Source organism: Phlebotomus papatasi, chromosome 1 (assembly GCF_024763615.1).
Source record: "Phlebotomus papatasi isolate M1 chromosome 1, Ppap_2.1, whole genome shotgun sequence".
Taxonomy (NCBI): Eukaryota; Metazoa; Arthropoda; class Insecta; order Diptera; family Psychodidae; genus Phlebotomus; species Phlebotomus papatasi.
Window position 1 is genome coordinate 68,303,544 of NC_077222.1, and position 16,652 is coordinate 68,320,195.

The 16,652-nt window shown below is 36.2% G+C and overlaps 1 protein-coding gene across 4 annotated transcripts in view; it reads right to left on the reverse strand.

The window, feature by feature from the left end:
* Nucleotides 1-2,287: 2,287 nt before the first annotated feature.
* Nucleotides 2,288-16,652, reverse strand: part of LOC129798455 (unconventional myosin-IXAa-like) — a 66,242-nt gene continuing 51,877 nt past the window's right edge. For all 4 annotated transcript variants that reach the window (XM_055841629.1, XM_055841613.1, XM_055841606.1 and 1 more), the window contains 4 exons: nucleotides 14,793-15,292; nucleotides 6,829-8,249; nucleotides 6,651-6,739; nucleotides 2,288-3,835 (listed from right to left, as the gene is read on the reverse strand). In XM_055841629.1, coding sequence (XP_055697604.1) covers nucleotides 2,360-3,835; nucleotides 6,651-6,739; nucleotides 6,829-8,249; nucleotides 14,793-15,292 — 3,486 coding nt within the window. In that variant the 3' untranslated portion in view covers nucleotides 2,288-2,359. The remainder of the gene's footprint in view (nucleotides 3,836-6,650; nucleotides 6,740-6,828; nucleotides 8,250-14,792; nucleotides 15,293-16,652) is intronic.

Here is a 16,652-nt window from a genome sequence, read left to right on the forward strand (position 1 = left end):
AACCAATCTCAAGAAAATACTTATTTTTTAAATATTTGTTTGTAAAATTCTGAATGACATAATTATTTCAGTGTTTTGTTTTTTTGTCTCTATTTAAGATTGTTTATCCCTATATTTATGTAAAACTTTTAAGTTTATCACATTAAAGATCAAAATTATTGTTTTTTTTTCTGTACTAAAACTCAATGATTTTATAATAGTATCGCAAAAACTATTACTTGAGTTAACTCTTGAGTTAAAATCACTCAAAATTGAGAATAAACAAAGAAATTTAATACAAATTTCAACGAAAACTTATCAGCCAATGAGAATCCAGGACGTATCATCCTTATTAATCGTATTGAAATTATTGTTTTTCCTTTGTTTTCCACATTAAACTTTTAATTATTGTTTAAAAAATTTAGGCAAGTTTTTCGTGACAAATGGATTTTTTTTAATAAGATCGATAAGTGGAACTGTGCGAAATTTCGGACACTGCACATTATTCTCTTTTTAAATCGTCATATTTTTGATAGAAATTTAATTTGTTATTATTTGCTATTCTGGGGTATTGTTTGGAATCTTGTGGAGAAGTTTGATATCTTTCTTTCCTCTAAAATAATTCCTCATACATCAAAAATGAATAAAATGCATTGTATGCAATATCGGACAAATAGTTTGTCGATTTTTCTTGACTTTTTAGAGCTCTTCCAAGGCTTTTTCACAACATTTTACTTGTAGAGGCTATAACTTTTTATTTCTTTGTCATTATATAACCTCAAGAAATTAAAAAAAAACAACAAACTTTGTGAAACTAAAGAAGTGTCCTATATTGCAAGCTGTCCGAAATTTCACACAGTTTCCTTATTTGAAATGAGGAACCAATGTTTTGTTTAGACCAAGACAAATTCTGTTAAAAAGTTTGCTGTGACTATAATAATCCTAAAAATTTCTATCAAATAAAAATCAAGTCAGCTCAATTATTTCGAAAAAAATCGTCTTTTATCGGTCGATGTTTTTTACGGATCTTACAACTTTTAATTAATTATTCTCAAACAATAATCCAAATTTAATCAAATTTAACTAAAATAAATTACTAAACATAATTACAATGTTCTAAAGACTTTACAATATCATTGCTAACGTTGCTTTAGGTTAAAAAGCTTCCTTCAATTTAAAAATATTTATAAAAATCGTATGTCTTCAATTGTAATTTTATTTTATTATAGTGCAATTCCCGCAATTTCAATAAAAAATGAAAATGGGAAATATTTCTCCTGAACATTTTTTTTTTTCAGCACATGACTGTTCTCAAGTTCTTCTGTATTATCGATTTTTCTATCTATTGGTTCAGGTCTTGACTGTTTGTCCCAGTCTTCGCCATGTTCCAAAAACACCAAACAGTCATGACAGAAACCAACACAAAGGAAAATCAATTACTTATGTAGAAACAATTGAGAACAGTCATGTACTAAAAAAAAAATAATTAGGAGAAAGATTTTGCCTTGCCATTTTTCATTGGAATAGCACGCACTATAACGCAATATCCACATGTAATTTAATACTAAATCCCATGTAACATTTTAACCTTACACTGAGAGAAACCCGAAAATGTTAAAATAACATTCCGGAAATGTTTATTTTACCCTGCAGTATTTATCCGAAATTGGTGTAAATATTATGCTTTTTAGGTGTATTAAGGGTTAAAGTTACCCTTATCCATGTTAATTTTACCCTTAAAAAGGTGTAAAATTAACATTAAAAAATCTTTATATATTTTTACACCTAAAAATTGTTAAATTTATGAGGAAAAAAAGTTAATCGCACCCCTATTTTTTTGTTCTCAGTGTATCGCACTCTCTGATTGGTTGAAGCTTTGAATGATTTCAAGGCCTGACCAATAAGAGGATACTAAGAGATGAAAATACTTTATAAGATGAAATATTTAAATTTGTTTCTTCTTTAATATCTTAAATGACTCACCAAATTCAAGTGTCCAGAAATCTTCCTGGAGAATAATTTTTGTGATGATTTCCATTGAAATTTCTTTCCTCACAAAACTATCACACGAAAAAAAATCAATTGTGCTTTGACCATTTAGAATTCCTAGAAAAAACGTCCCACACCACTTTTTCTCAGTGCACACTTCTCATCACGAGGATTTCCCTTCCTTTTTGAGAATGTCTTCACCTCTGCCTAAGGGTATCATTTGCCTTATCATCTAGAGAGAAAAATATTACATTTATCCGCAATGGAGATTCCATTGCCACTCACACATACACACACAGCAAAAAAAATTACACATTCATCAACTAGATCACCCTGCATTTCCTCCACCTTCTTCCTCGCCATCACAAATTTTCACTTCCTGCCCCGGAAGTCACACCATTATGGGCTCATCATCGAGACTATTCTGTCGCTTGGACTTGCGACTATTCTTGGCCTTGGGTTCCTTGGGCGGTGGTGCTTCAACTTGACTTGGGCCCGGCTGATGATGCTGGATGGTGACTGATTGAGTGTCATAACCGGTGGAAATACTCCTCATCACAATTGGCTTCTGCCGCTGCAACTCACACTGAGCCTTAATTGGACCATGACTGAGATTCTGCTGACTGCTGGACCATTTGCTCGTTGAGGCTATTTTGGGATTGTAGGCCCCTCGCAGGAAAGCTTCCCGTTCCGCTGACATCTGTTGACTCCTTGGACTGTGCATATAGTCCATACTCTGTTCCCTGGGGTACTCCATCATCTCAGCATCACTGTTGAAAGTATTCCGAGAAGATTCTCCACCCAGACTGCACAGAGCTGAATCTACACTGTCCTTATTGGGATCTCTGCCCTCCCCACCCAACAGAATCAAGTCATCGAGACTCCCTCCCTCCCCATCGAGATCCGTCGATAGTAAATCATCATCGGAACTCGCTCTGGCCAAACTGGGCAGAGTAGACGTCAGGAGAGCCTTCTCCTTCTTAATCTCCTGAATGTGTCCCTCCAGTAGAATCTCCTCAGCTTCTGACTCCAGATTCCCTTGCCGTGGCGCTAATTCCTCAGGAGTGAAGACCTTAGAACTCCTGAGAGTGCTCAGACGTGTTGTGGCCGTATGAGCGGCCGTATCTAGGGTATCAATGTCCGCCAGAGTACTCTTGACATTGTGCATCTTCTGCGTTATCAGCGTCTCAATGCACTTCGTCTGCCTCCCAATATCATTCAAACTATCCTGCGCCGGAACAATTCTATTCGTCCTCAGAACACACGGAGCAAACACAATGGCCAGTGAACTTGCTGACATCCGATTAAACTGCTCTCGCTGAGCCACCAACGCCAAATGGAATATCAGCCTTTCTAGCAGTGCATGATGACATGGTGGCAATTTCTTGATCAACGACAGCATCGTCTGAACTCTGTCATTGGTCTCACTCAACTCAGCAGCCCTCAGAAAATCATCATACCGGTCAAAGGACAACAGAGGTTCTGGCATCTCTCTCAAGAACGATTTTAACACATTGGCCAGGACATGGACATTGTAACTCTCATAGTCAACCTCAACCGACTGAGCATTCTCACTCATTCTCATCTTCAGCTCCTTTATCTTTGAATTAACCCCACTTTTCCGATAAATACCCTCTGCATAGAGTCCATGCATCTCAATCTTCGTAATCAATTGCTCAATCTGCACGGGAATTTTGACACCTCCCTCAGCAGCACACAAACTTGTAAGGCTACAGCCGAAAAGCTTTGACCCTACCAGAGCAGACTGAGATGATGAAATATTACCCGAAGATCCGGAGATCTTATTGCAGGCTGCTGTCTTCTGGTAGCACTTCTTGTGACACGTCAACCGACAATTCTGGCAAACCTACAGAAGGAAAGCTAGGCGTTAGAGTTTCCTAAAGGTTTTCACAGTTCCCACATTTCATTAATTCGGGTCCCGGTCAAAATCCCGAAAGCCAAAATCCCGAAAGCCAAAATCCTAAACGCCAAAATCCCGAAAGCCAAAATCCCGAAAGCCAAAATCCCGAAAACCAAAATACCAAAAGCCAAAATACCGAAAGCTAAAATCCCGAATTCTTAAAAGTGTCATAGCTACTTCCAGGACTTCCACGATTGCACCCGCGCTTACTATAGGGAAATCTCCTGTGCTTGGAAAATTATTCTAAACATTTTCCTCCATATAATTTCATCCCTTTAAGGATTTTGAACATATGGGATTTTGGCTGCCACCGCATTAATTCGTCATTAGTGTCTTAGCTTTGCGGAATGCTCGAACGCACAGGTAGAACTCTCCGGAATTTATCTTTTCGCAGTTTTTTCCCCAAACCGGTCTACAATGCATTTTGAACTATTTCATAAATTATCAGAAGAATCATTCCAAAATAGAAAATTATTTTTAAAAAAAGTGCAGTTGGTGTTTATAATGCGATTGCGGTGGAATTTTAGTATTTTGTATTTGTAATCGAAATTTTTCTACTCGCGGACCAAAGCCTTACTATACAGAAGTTGACCGGACTCTATCTCTAATGTTCAATAACCGGTTCCAATGAACTTGCTTTTCTTTTGTTGGCCTTCCGTACTCAAACTATTTGAAATAGAAAATGACTAGTGATAAGCCCAGATAAGCTTATGGCACCTGTGATTCTTTAAAGGTGACCATGGAGGGATTGCAAGTCGGGGTGCTTAAAACTCGGAATTTTTGAAAATTCAATGGGGATTGCATTTTAGGGATAAAGAATCCTATCGAGCCAATTTTATCCGTTTTTTCCATCAAGAACAGTCTGCTCGACGCAATTCTTTACCCCCAAAACTCAACCCACAATCTAATTCTCAAACAATCCGGGTTTCAAGCACCCCGAGTTGCAAGTACTCCGAGGTTTCCTGTAAAGAATCACAGCTGCCATAAGCTTATCTGAGTCGTATTCAGCTCTAGAGGCCAAACGATTAGAGATAGCGACTTGGGACCTTTGGGGGACCCCCCCATAAGTCGACCCAAGGATCGTTAACATGTCCCTCATTTACTCCCACCCCTCCCCTTCCCCTCCAAAACCATGTTTTTTTGGGATTGCTCGAAAACGCGTCGTGCGATTTTTTTTCATTTTTGGATATGTTTTAGAGATTACCCAGGCGGACATTTAGTCCATATACGAAAATACTGTTGAATCATTCTTAATATTGGTTTTTCAAGGTCAAAGATTAAAAAAACACTAGAGAGCGCATTTATCAAGCGAATGGGGTCATGTTTGGGCTCGTTGGGAAGGTCTTGGAATTTTCGATAAAACTAAACCGGTTCCAATCGGTTTTGAATCGCTAATGAATCAGTTCATAACCGATAAATAATTTTTATACGAAATTCAATTAAATTACTCTTGAGATGTATTTTGGGAAATATTTTGAATGATTTATATGTCGGTTTAAATCGGTTGTGAACCGGTAATGAACCGGTTATTTACCGATAAGTAATTTTAGTTCAAATATAATTTTTATTACTCTTTAAATTATTTTGTGGAATCTGTTGAGTGATTTATGAATCGATTTTAATCGGTTGTGTAGCGATAAATGGTAAATGATGCGAAAGTACTTTTGCTGTATAGCATCTAATGCCCTAGACACACTTACGACTTAAGCCGAGAGACGACTTAGTGGAAAATGATGGAAATGTAGTTTAATCATTATTTCGAATATAATTACGCTAAGCCGTCTCTCGGCTAATCCTCAGGTCTGTCGAGGCCCTAAGTCACGAGTTCGAGCATTTCGCAAAGCCTGGGACGCTTTGCCATCCATTTTTTTTGGGTTCGATAAACGTTTCTTTGGGGGACAATCTTTCAAAAATATTCCCTTCAAACATCAGATGACATAATTTAAAATTTGCCCCGATCCTACTAAAACATCCAAACAAATTAATGTCCATATTAAAGAGTTTTTCCTACACGAACGCAGGGAATTAGCCTCAATATGGACATAAGTTTCTTTAGTGTGTAGAGGCCATTACGCTCGTGGAGGTGTCCAAAGACATGAAGTTTAAACCCCAAATTGATGACAAGTAAAAAAAAAATAGATTTCTGCTCTTTCTTTTAATTGGAGTAGTAAAAGCTATAATTAAGAACAAGAAAAATCCTCAAAATATTCATTGTAACACCGGAGTTATCACACTAGAAAATTTCACATTAAAGTTAAAGTGAAAAGTTGCTCATTAAAACTCCTAGGACCACTCGAAATCGCTGATTTAGTCAAGACACGTTGCTAGAATTGCAAATGACGGCAATAAAACAACCTGATGAAAATTTAATGAGCAAATGTTGCTCATAAATTTGCTCAATTCTTATTAATTTGCTCATTAATTATCAAACGTATTTATACTATTTTAATCCATTTAAACCAGTTTTTGTGACTCGAGTCCACTTTTTTTTATCACCGAATGAATCGATTTCTAAAAGGTCTTGACGAAAATTGCACATTAGGACACATATATCAGCAACAATTAATGTGAATCACATTAAAATTTTAATGTGAAATTCTCTAGTGTAATACCACGGTATATTCATATTTGTTTAAATGCTGATTGAAATGATTGACGTCAAACTAAATATTAGTCAACGCCAAACTCTCTGGAGATCAGTTTTTTTTTTTTTTTTTTTGAAGAACAATTCAACAAAGACAATTTACTAAGTGGTACTCACCAGTCCACGCTCAATGGGCCACAAGAGGAAAAGCTGACAAATTTCACACGCCGTTGGAATGTTGATGATCGTCAATTGGAAGGTGTGACCTAAATCAGTAGAAAACAAACAAAATCAGTAATTGCAAACACTACCCCAAAAAAAAAAACTAGAAGGAAAAAGAAGAACAGAAACTTACCATTGAAGCTGGTATGCTCTTCAATTTTGCGTTTCTTGTCCTTCTTTCGCTTCGTTTTGGGCTTGTCGGTTTCGCGTGAGTTCATAAACTCATTCATGAAGCCCCTGAAGGCATTGACGCCCATCGTAAGGGGAAAGTCATCCTTTCGGCCACCACAGCAAGTTTCCATTACTTGCTCAAAATTAGCTATTAAATCCCGATACTTGATATTGAGAGCATCAGAATTCTGTTTGTGCGCCACACTGTAGTGTGCCACCAGATTGTCCTTAAATTCCCTCAGAGCCTGCTTGAACACCCTATCAACCTCCGAGGGTTTCCCACAGTCATTCTCCATCTTGCAGATCTTCTGCGTTATGAAGTCCTGCATCAATTGCAACTCTTTGGCATCACTGATGATCTTATCCGTGGAATCTGTGTACTCGCGCGTTCCTGAGTATTTCGAATTGGGTGTCATTGGTTTCTCCCCTGCTGCCCCTTTCTCCATCATCTTTCGGCGCTTTGAGCGCTTTGCTTCGCACTGGAGTGTCTTTACACCGCCATTCTGGATGCATTTCGTATGCACGAGAACCTTGCAATCCAGACATCTGTGACCTTCATTGACAAAGGCATCACTCTTCTCGCAACTTGCACACTTTTCCGCCTTCCCAATTCTTGCCGCCTTCCGGAATCTATGCCCAGCAATGTTAATATGTGTACTCGATTGATACATATCATTGCCCCTATTGACTTCCAGCAGGGGCACTTTATTGGTGCTCGGATCAGAATTTCTCCTTCTCAGTGATTCTGAACTCAGAGCTCCACGCCTCGGATGCACAATGTGCCCATGGAGATTGACATCACTGACATCATCACTCAGATTGGTCTTCACTCTCCTACCCACCTTACCCTGATACCCATAATCCTGCCCTGCTGCCGCCTCCTTGGCCGCCCTCACCTTGTCTTCCGTTATTGTTCCCAGCAGAGCTGCAGCCTTTCCCTTGGGTGCCGTATAGAAAGCCTTCTGCAGAAATTCCTGTGGATGTTCCTGACTCACATACACACTCTGACTGGATGTTCCCGAATGCCCAGGACTCGCATAATTCATACTCTGTGTCTTCCCCGTTGACGAATAATTGGAATTTATCTCATCTCCAGCACTCCGACAGATAATTTCCCGTCTCGTCGGTTTATAGCCCAAATACTGTTGCTGACTATTCTGAGGACTTCTCAGGGCACCACTGGAACTATCCAATGAGGCTGCAGCTGAGGCATCAGCATTGTTGTCAACATAGACAACTTCTACATTGCTATTGCCCAGATTTCCCACATTTCGCGTAACACCAATCATTCGGCTCGGAGACTCTTCGTAGCGCAATTCACTGCGCCGGACGGGGGTTGGTCCAGAATCCACTCGGCGCACTGGAGCCTTCAGGGGATCATAACTGAAAAAAGAATTGCAATAGATTCAGGAAAAACTTCCAACAGGACTAATTTTAATCCAATGTTTAAACTTTTTAAACACTAGGGTAATTGGCCTAAAGCGAGACAGTTTGGAAAGTTGGACAAAGCACTGTGGAATGTGAGACACCTCCTTAAAAACTTGATAATAAATCAATTAAATATTTCAATTTTCGATAAAAAGATTATTAAACCTAATTTTATGATTATTTTAAAAGTTAAAAATGCAAAAATCGTTATAAAACAATCAAAGGGTAACTTGCAAGAAGAATTTAAAAAAATTATTGCATGCGTGATATTCATAACCTTGACGCGGTAGTTGTCATTTTCTCTGTTTCTTATGGAAGTTGCTAGGAAAATATCAAAGTGTTTTATTTGATTTTTCGTCATAATTTGTGGAATATTGTTAAGTCCGCAGTGAAAATCGAAGGACATACATCCATTTAAAAAGTGAATAAAAAATATTTGTGAAATATTACATTTAAAAAGGATAGAAAAGTGATTTAATTTCGCGTTGCTTTCAAAACAAGTTTTATGAAATCTTGGACAAGTTGATTTTGGAATGAATTTAGTGGTTTTGTGCAGTGAAATCATGTTCACAAGGAAGACAAAGATCTTTAAGTATCCGGAGAAATAGTTGCAACAGCAGTCAGCAGCTGATAAGGAGAAAATTTCCTGTAAAAGGCTGCAAAGATTTCCAGATTCCGAAGACCACTTTTTCTGACAGGATGGATAGTAAATATCGCAAAAACTCCTGGAGAAAGACAAATAGGAACCTCTACAGAACTCCCAAAGCAAGTGGAAAAGGATTTGGGTGGATGGGGAATTGAAATGTGCTAAAAATTGCATCCGCTTTAAAGCTATAACTGCTGGACAGCGCGAGGTGTCTGTGAAAATTACAGAACCTCTTTTTGGTTGGACGTCCAGGAAGTTCTTGGTAATTAGCGTTCCTCAACTGTTACCCGGACATAAAAGAGGGATTAGCATAACCATCAAATGTGCAAGTATACGCAGAAAACCCTCAACATTTGATTTTCTACATATTCTGTATGATATTTTGTCATTAATATTACTATGTTCAACTTTCCAAAAGTTTTTGTCCAACTTTCCAAAATTTTGTCCATCTTTTCAAAATGTGTTATTTTTTAATTTCCGTGAATTTTTTGATTATTCGGTTGCAATATTTAATAACATCTGTTAAGATTGAGTTAAAATATTTGTCAAAGAATCCCATGATACAAAAAAATGGTAATAAAATAATTATTTATTCAGTTTAAAAATGCATTTGAAATTGATTTTTTTCTTAAGTGTCTCGCTTTCCACCATTTACCTTATGGGGAAGAGGGGCACCTTTGAAATTAGAATTTTTCTCCTACAGACTCTCTCTCAATCGGGCATATGGGGCAAAATGTCGTCCAAATTATCGATAGATTTGGGCATCAAATTCATTATAAATTCTACAAAAGCGCTCAAATTTTAAGAATCACGATAAAACAAGGGGAAATACAGCGAATTTGAACAAATTTGCTTTAACTCTTTCGTCTCCTTTGGGACTCTGGATACCCATGGAAAAAATATTTTTTTTAGACTATTTAGAATAGATAAAAAACCAATTCTTGTGGATGAGTACAAACTATAAGGATGTCCAAATCTAGGATATTTTTTGCAGGATCCCAATTAACTCCTGAGCTAAGATATTTTTGGTTAAAAATCGTGAATTTTCGATTTTCTGCTTCCTTGCAGATATTGTGACTTTTTTGATATTTCTAGACCCGAATAAGGAAAAACCTCTCGGGGCCAATAAGTATCATAACTAACAATTACAGATTGCATGAATTCGAAAAACAATTCTTTCTTAAATTCTCAAAAAACTTGTTCAAACTTGATGGGAACTCTCATCCGCAAAAATCTAGAGCTCAAATGTAAGGTTATCCCGCCAATGCCCGCCATTTGCTTTTTGACACCAACCTTGTAAGAAAATTCCAAGCGGGAGCGAAGTTTTTGCCAATATGGCCGATAATTTTGACATTTGGTAGCGAGGGAAATTGCTTTCGGGGAAGTTTTTCCTATTCTTCCAGATTTTGGTGAATTCTGATTATCCAGGAAGTGTTTTTTTGGCTCTTGAGAAAGCTTAATGTGTCTGCAATAACATCGTGTTGAGAGAAATGTGTGTTAAAGTGTTATTGTGTGAAATATTTTGAGGAATCTGTTGTCAAGCAGGAGCTGGGTGTCCTTTTTAGCACTTCCTGGACATCCCACAAGATACTGGTCAATAATTCTTCTTGTTTTAGTGATCAACATTGTAAAGGACTCATTTGACACGCAAAAATAATTCACAAAATTGATATTATTGGCTTTTGGAAAATTGAAGTTTGTCCAAGTTTGTCTCCTTTTCGTTCTTTTGGGGACGAGAGTTCCCATGAGTTTTCCAATTTCCCAGAGGCGGAGAAAATTCTTTCTCTACAAAAGTATCATATTTGACCACTAAGACTTACAATAAAGTGAGTTTTACTGAAATTCGTTCGCTGGATATGTTGTGGTCCGGAAAGAGTTAACACAAAGACCGTTAAATTTTAGGTAGGGTAAGTGCTCATAATTTTGTCCAGTTTCTTATTTTGGACACTTTGAGGGTAAAATTGGACACTAAAAATAAATTGATTAAAATGATGGATTTTTATTCCAATATTTGATGAAAAATGAATTCTATCTAAATATTTGTTCTTTTTGGAAGATTTTGGCACTAAATACGTTAAATTTTGAATATGATTTGAGTTGAAATTGCTTTGTTGAAAATTCAGTGAGAGCAATTGCTTACGAGAAATATGACAGAACTTCGTGGCTTACTTCAGTCTTATTTAGTTTTGGTGAAGTACTAACAAAGTTTGTTCGCTGTTTTTGAGTGATATTATTGAATATTCATTGAATATTGTGTTGATTCACGTTACTGATGATTTGTACATTTGACCTGAAGTGAGATTTGCCTTGTGAATTATATTTTTCGTGTGAAAAATGGGAAATTTTTTAAGACATTCACCAGTGAGGTGATGATTCTTATTTTGGACAGGTGTTTTTCTCACGAAATTTCGTGAAGTTTTAGCTTTTGTGATGATTAGGTTGGACAAATGCCTGGAGAAACAAAGGAGCATCATCTCTACGAAAGAGATGTAGCGAGAAATGCCTTGAAAGGCTCCCGGAAAGGTCAGGGAATGAGCGAATCTGCACGTACTTGGAGTATCAAAGTCAACTCACTTTAATGAATGATATGGAAAGTTTCAGGGCTTCTGTGACATTCTACGTTTCCCTTACATAAACAGGAAGAGGACTTGGTAAGATTGGTTCATCAAATGAAGAACAATGGGCATCCTATTGAGGCGGATTATCTGTCCAAATTTTCAGACAAGTTGTAAAAATTAATAACCAAGTTGTCCAAAATAAGAGTCAAATTCACCTCTACATATCAATTCATTTTTAAACGTATTAAAACTAATTTTAGTAAAAATGAGATGATAAATAGCTTGCCAAGTTTCTAAACAATCCTTCTGAAAAGAGAGTAACAAAAAAAGTCAATTAGTATTGAAAATATCGCACTTCAAACTTGGGATATCGATGCTTATATGCATACTGTCCAAAATTATAAGCACTTCCCCTATAATTTAAATTTAAATTACGTTGTAAAAAATCAGTGTGGAAAGAGTCTTACAAAAAGTGTGATAGATCGATCGTGTTTCTAGCAGTCTTGCGATTTGTGGTGAAATGCAGAAGGTTTTTCTTCGGTGTTTTTCATGAAAATTGATTAGTTTTCATTAAAGATTTTTTTCTGTTTATGTTAATAATGAATCAATCTTTAAATTTCAGGTGAAATTTCCCAGCTGGATCCTGTATTTCGCGTAAAAAAGTATATACTTTGTGAGCGTCTCTCCGGCGAGGTAGTGTTGCCTATTCCGGCAACATCTTTTGCTTTCCTAAATCTCTTATTCATTTTATGTTTGTTTTTTTTTCAATTTCTGAGTTCTACAATGTCCAGAGAAAAAAACCATCGCTTCTATGAGGAAAAGGCCTTGGAAGAGTTCAGGAAGGGCAAATTCCTACGGGAATCTGCGCGTAAATTTGAGATGCTACTCTTCAGCTCTTCAGGACAAATTACACGGAAGATCTCTGTCTGGGCTTGTGGGTCATTTAACGTATTAAACTAAATATTAAAGTCGTTCTGTTTGACGTTTTGAAATTTTCTATCCGTTGCGTCACAAAAGGTGGTCAGCAAAAAGGTGGCCGGAATTTCACTCAAAGTGGCCGGAATACTACCCAAAGCAATGTCCATATTATTATTAATTTTTCAATATTTTAGGAAGTGATTTAAAGAAAACAAAGATGATAAACTAGTTTTCAAGGTTCCACACAACCCTCCCGAAAAGGAAGTAACAAAAATATCAATATGAATTAAAATGATTGCATTTCAAACTTAATACGTCGGTGTTTATATGCAACTATGCCGAAATTTGGAACACTTACCCTATACACACGAAAAAAATATTTCGTAAATATTTGAGAAATCCCACTGGGGACTTCGAAGTGCTTATTAATCGTATAACCCCATTAAAAAGTTCGTAAAAGTTTGTGATTGTATCACAAACGTTGTCAGTAATATGGTCACTTAAATGAGCATATTTTGTTCTTTACAACCATTTGTTCGTAATGTTTCTTTTTTTTCAGGTAAACAAAAACGTACGAGAAATTATTTGTAAAAAGCAAAAAATACTCATAAGCGATCATGTTACAAACAATGTTATTAAACAATTAATGTTCGTGAAAAAATTACAAACTTTTACAAACATTTTAGTGAGTCATTTGACTTACGAACAATTCGTAAATAAATAAATTGAATGTAAAGTATTTTAAAGCTTTTTAATCTGCAATCTGAACCAGTTCAGTTTATTTTCATATCACTTCCGAATCAAAAGCTGTTTGGGTGTTTTAAAAAATTATACATGGGGTAGTTGTAAACACTGCGATTTTTATTTAGGTTTGAATCTTCAGAGGACGAGACTTATATGAATTCATAGATAGGGGAAAGTACTCTCCCTTAGAACGTTCATGCTTTCGAATAATATGAATTTTCTTTTATTTTTCTTAGATATTTTGGGTAAGGGCTCATAATTTTGTCCAGTTTCTTATTTTAGACTCTTTGGGGATAAAATTGGACACTAAAAATAAATTGATTAAAATGATGGATTTTTATTCCAATATTTGATGAATAATGAATATCTAAATATTTGTTCTTTTTGAAAGATTTTAACACTAAATACGTTAAATTTTGAATATGATTTGAGTTAAAATTGCTTTGTTGAAAATTCAGTATGAGCAATTTCTTACGAGAAATATGACAGAACTTTGTGTTTACTTCAGTTTTATTTAGCTGTGATGAAGTACTAACAATGTTTCTTCGCTTTTTTGAGTGCTATTATTGAATATTTATTGTAAATTGTGTTGATTCATGTTAGTTGTGATTTATAAATTTGACCTGAAGTAAGATTTGCCTTGTGAATTAGATTTTTCGTGTGAAAAATGGGAAATTTTCTAAGACATTCACCAGTGAGGTGATACTCCTTATTTTGAACAGGTGTTTTTCTCACGAAATTTCGTGAAGTTTTAGCTTTTGTGATGACTAGGTTGGACAAATGCCTGGAGAAACAAAGGAGCATCATCTCTACGAACGAGATGAAATAAGAAACTCACTTTAACGTATGATATGGAAATTTTCCGGGCTTCTTGTGACATTCGCGGGTCCCTTACATCAACAGGAAGAGGACTTGGTAAGATTAGTTCAAGAAATGAAGAACAATGGGCATCCTGTTGAGGCGGATTACCTGTCCAAATTTACAGCCAAGTTGTCCAAATTAATAACCAAGTTGTCCAAAATAAGAGTCAAATTCACCTCTACATAACACTTCATTTTTAAACGTATTAAGACTAATTTTAGTAAAAACAATGACAATAAACCCTTGCCAAGTTTCAAAACAACCCTTCTGAAAAGAGAGTAACAAAAAAAGTCAATTAGTATTGAAAATATCGCACTTCAAACTTGGAACATCGATTCTTATAAGCAGACTGGACAAAATTATGAGCCTTTACCCTATTTGATTTATTTCAGTTAATCCCAACTATGTTAATTTCATCTTCAAAGTAAAACTTGAAAGGGCTCAGAACATTTTACTTCATGTAATTAAAAGTCAACTAAGTTCGCCAATTTCAACTCTAGACCAAATATTTAGACATTATGAGTTGACTCACATTGAGAATCTCCTCTTCCACAAGATAAAACAAGCTTATCACTGATTTCGGCAACTTTTCAAGTTAATTACTGAACAAAGCTGCTTCAGGTAAAGAAACCTTAACAATGAACTTTTCCGGGATAAAAAAAATCCCACAAAATACTTTGCGTGTTCCAAAATTTATCCGGCACTCCAAGAAATTCATTTATAATAAAGAATCAAAAATAGAACAAAAATAAAAAAGAATGGGAGACTCACCTCTTGGGAGATTCGATGTACGTCATGTAAGCCTTCCGGATATCGTTCATGGTGACGAGACTGGATGGCTCCTCCTGATGCGTCTGCCTCTGGAAGTGCTGTTGCTTGTCATGCTGTGAGTATTTGACATTCTGATAGTCCGGATGGAAGTCATCGCTGTTACTATTGCCAAATGCCTTATTGTTGTTCCCGGATGATATCATTAAGCTCCTAAATTGATTCTCCGCCTTATTAAGCACATCGCGCTTCTCCATGGATCCCTGGGTCAGGAGTGAGTAGTCCAGGAGATTCTCCTCACTGCGATTGCCATGGTGGTAATACTGAGAGTGAATATTTCGCTTAGTGGCGTGCTCAAGCTCAGTGTCCAGACTGCTGTGTGGCTTTGTGAGTGTCACTCTCTGCCCAGTGTACGTGTCAACGTCCGGCAGCACATCGATCGACCTCTCATTGGCTGGTAGACTCTGTGTTGGTCGCAATTTCGATCTCTCTTTCAGCAACTTCTGCAGTGGGCATTTGAAATGTGAGTGGGAAAAGTTGAAGAAGAAGATGAGTGCATTTTTCACAAAAATGGCAAAAATACTAAGCTAAAATTCACTGATTGCTCGAATTTTGAGAATAATGTTTTAAAGGCAAGGGCTAAATAGACACAGACTAATCCTTGAGAATGCACACAGATCTTTGGTTTTCGGGTGATTGGGACAGAAAACTACATTTTTTTTTTTGACTTTTTTCGTGTATTTGACAGCTGTCACCCAAATATCAGGGGGCTCTGGGTATCCTCACTGAGGAAAATCCAAAAAAGTTAAAATAACATTCCGGAAATGTTTATTTTACCCTCCAGTATTGATCCGAAATCGGTGTAAAATTATGCTTTTTAGATGTATTAGGGCTTAAAGTTACCCTTTTTCATGTTAATTTTACCCTTAAAAAGATGTAAAATTAACATTAAAAAATGTTGGTATATTTTTACACCTAAAAAGTGTTAAAGTTATGAGGACAAAAAGTTAATCGCACCCTCTTTTTTTCTCAGTGCTGAGAAAGAAACGGGGGTTCGATTAACTTTTTTTCCTCATAACTTTAACACTTTTTAGGCGTAAAAATATATCAACAATTTTTAATGTTAATTTTATACCTTTTTAAGGGTAAAATTAACATGAAAAAGGGTAACTTTAACCCCTAATACACCTAAAAAGTATAATATTTACTTTTTTCCTCATAACTTTAACATTTTTAGGTGTAAAAATATATCAACATTTTTTAATGTTAATTTTACACCATTTTAAGGGTAAAATTAACATGAAAAAGTGTAACTTTAACCCCCAATACACCTAAAAAGGGTAATATTTACACCGATTTTGGATCAATACTGCAGGGTAAAATTAACATTTCCGGAATGTTATTTTAACTTTTTCGGATTTCTCTCAGTGAGTGCTATAAAAAATTGGCAGTAAGGGCCTCTACACACTAGGAGCAATTTCTTTAAATAATGCCATTTAAAATCAAAATTCCCCTATCCTTGTAGGCAGAAACGTCAGAAGTTTTTAAAAAAGGCAATTTTTTACGAAAATTGCTTCTGTAGACACCATAAAGGTTTATGTAAAAAATATTTATGCAAAGTACCTCTTCTAGTCGATGAAGCAAATTTCTCAATTTGACAGCTAAATTTTATAGGCTGAATATCCTTTTGGATCAGCCTAAGTCTACTTAGATTTAGGACCTGAGCATTAAAGAAAGATCATGGCCACAACTTCCGAATACAAGGTCCAATCTCATGGACGATCGACGTCCGTACTCCCACAAAGATCCCTTGTAGAATCGATTTTCCGATATTAGGGGAAAGTGCCCATTAGGGCGTTTCAA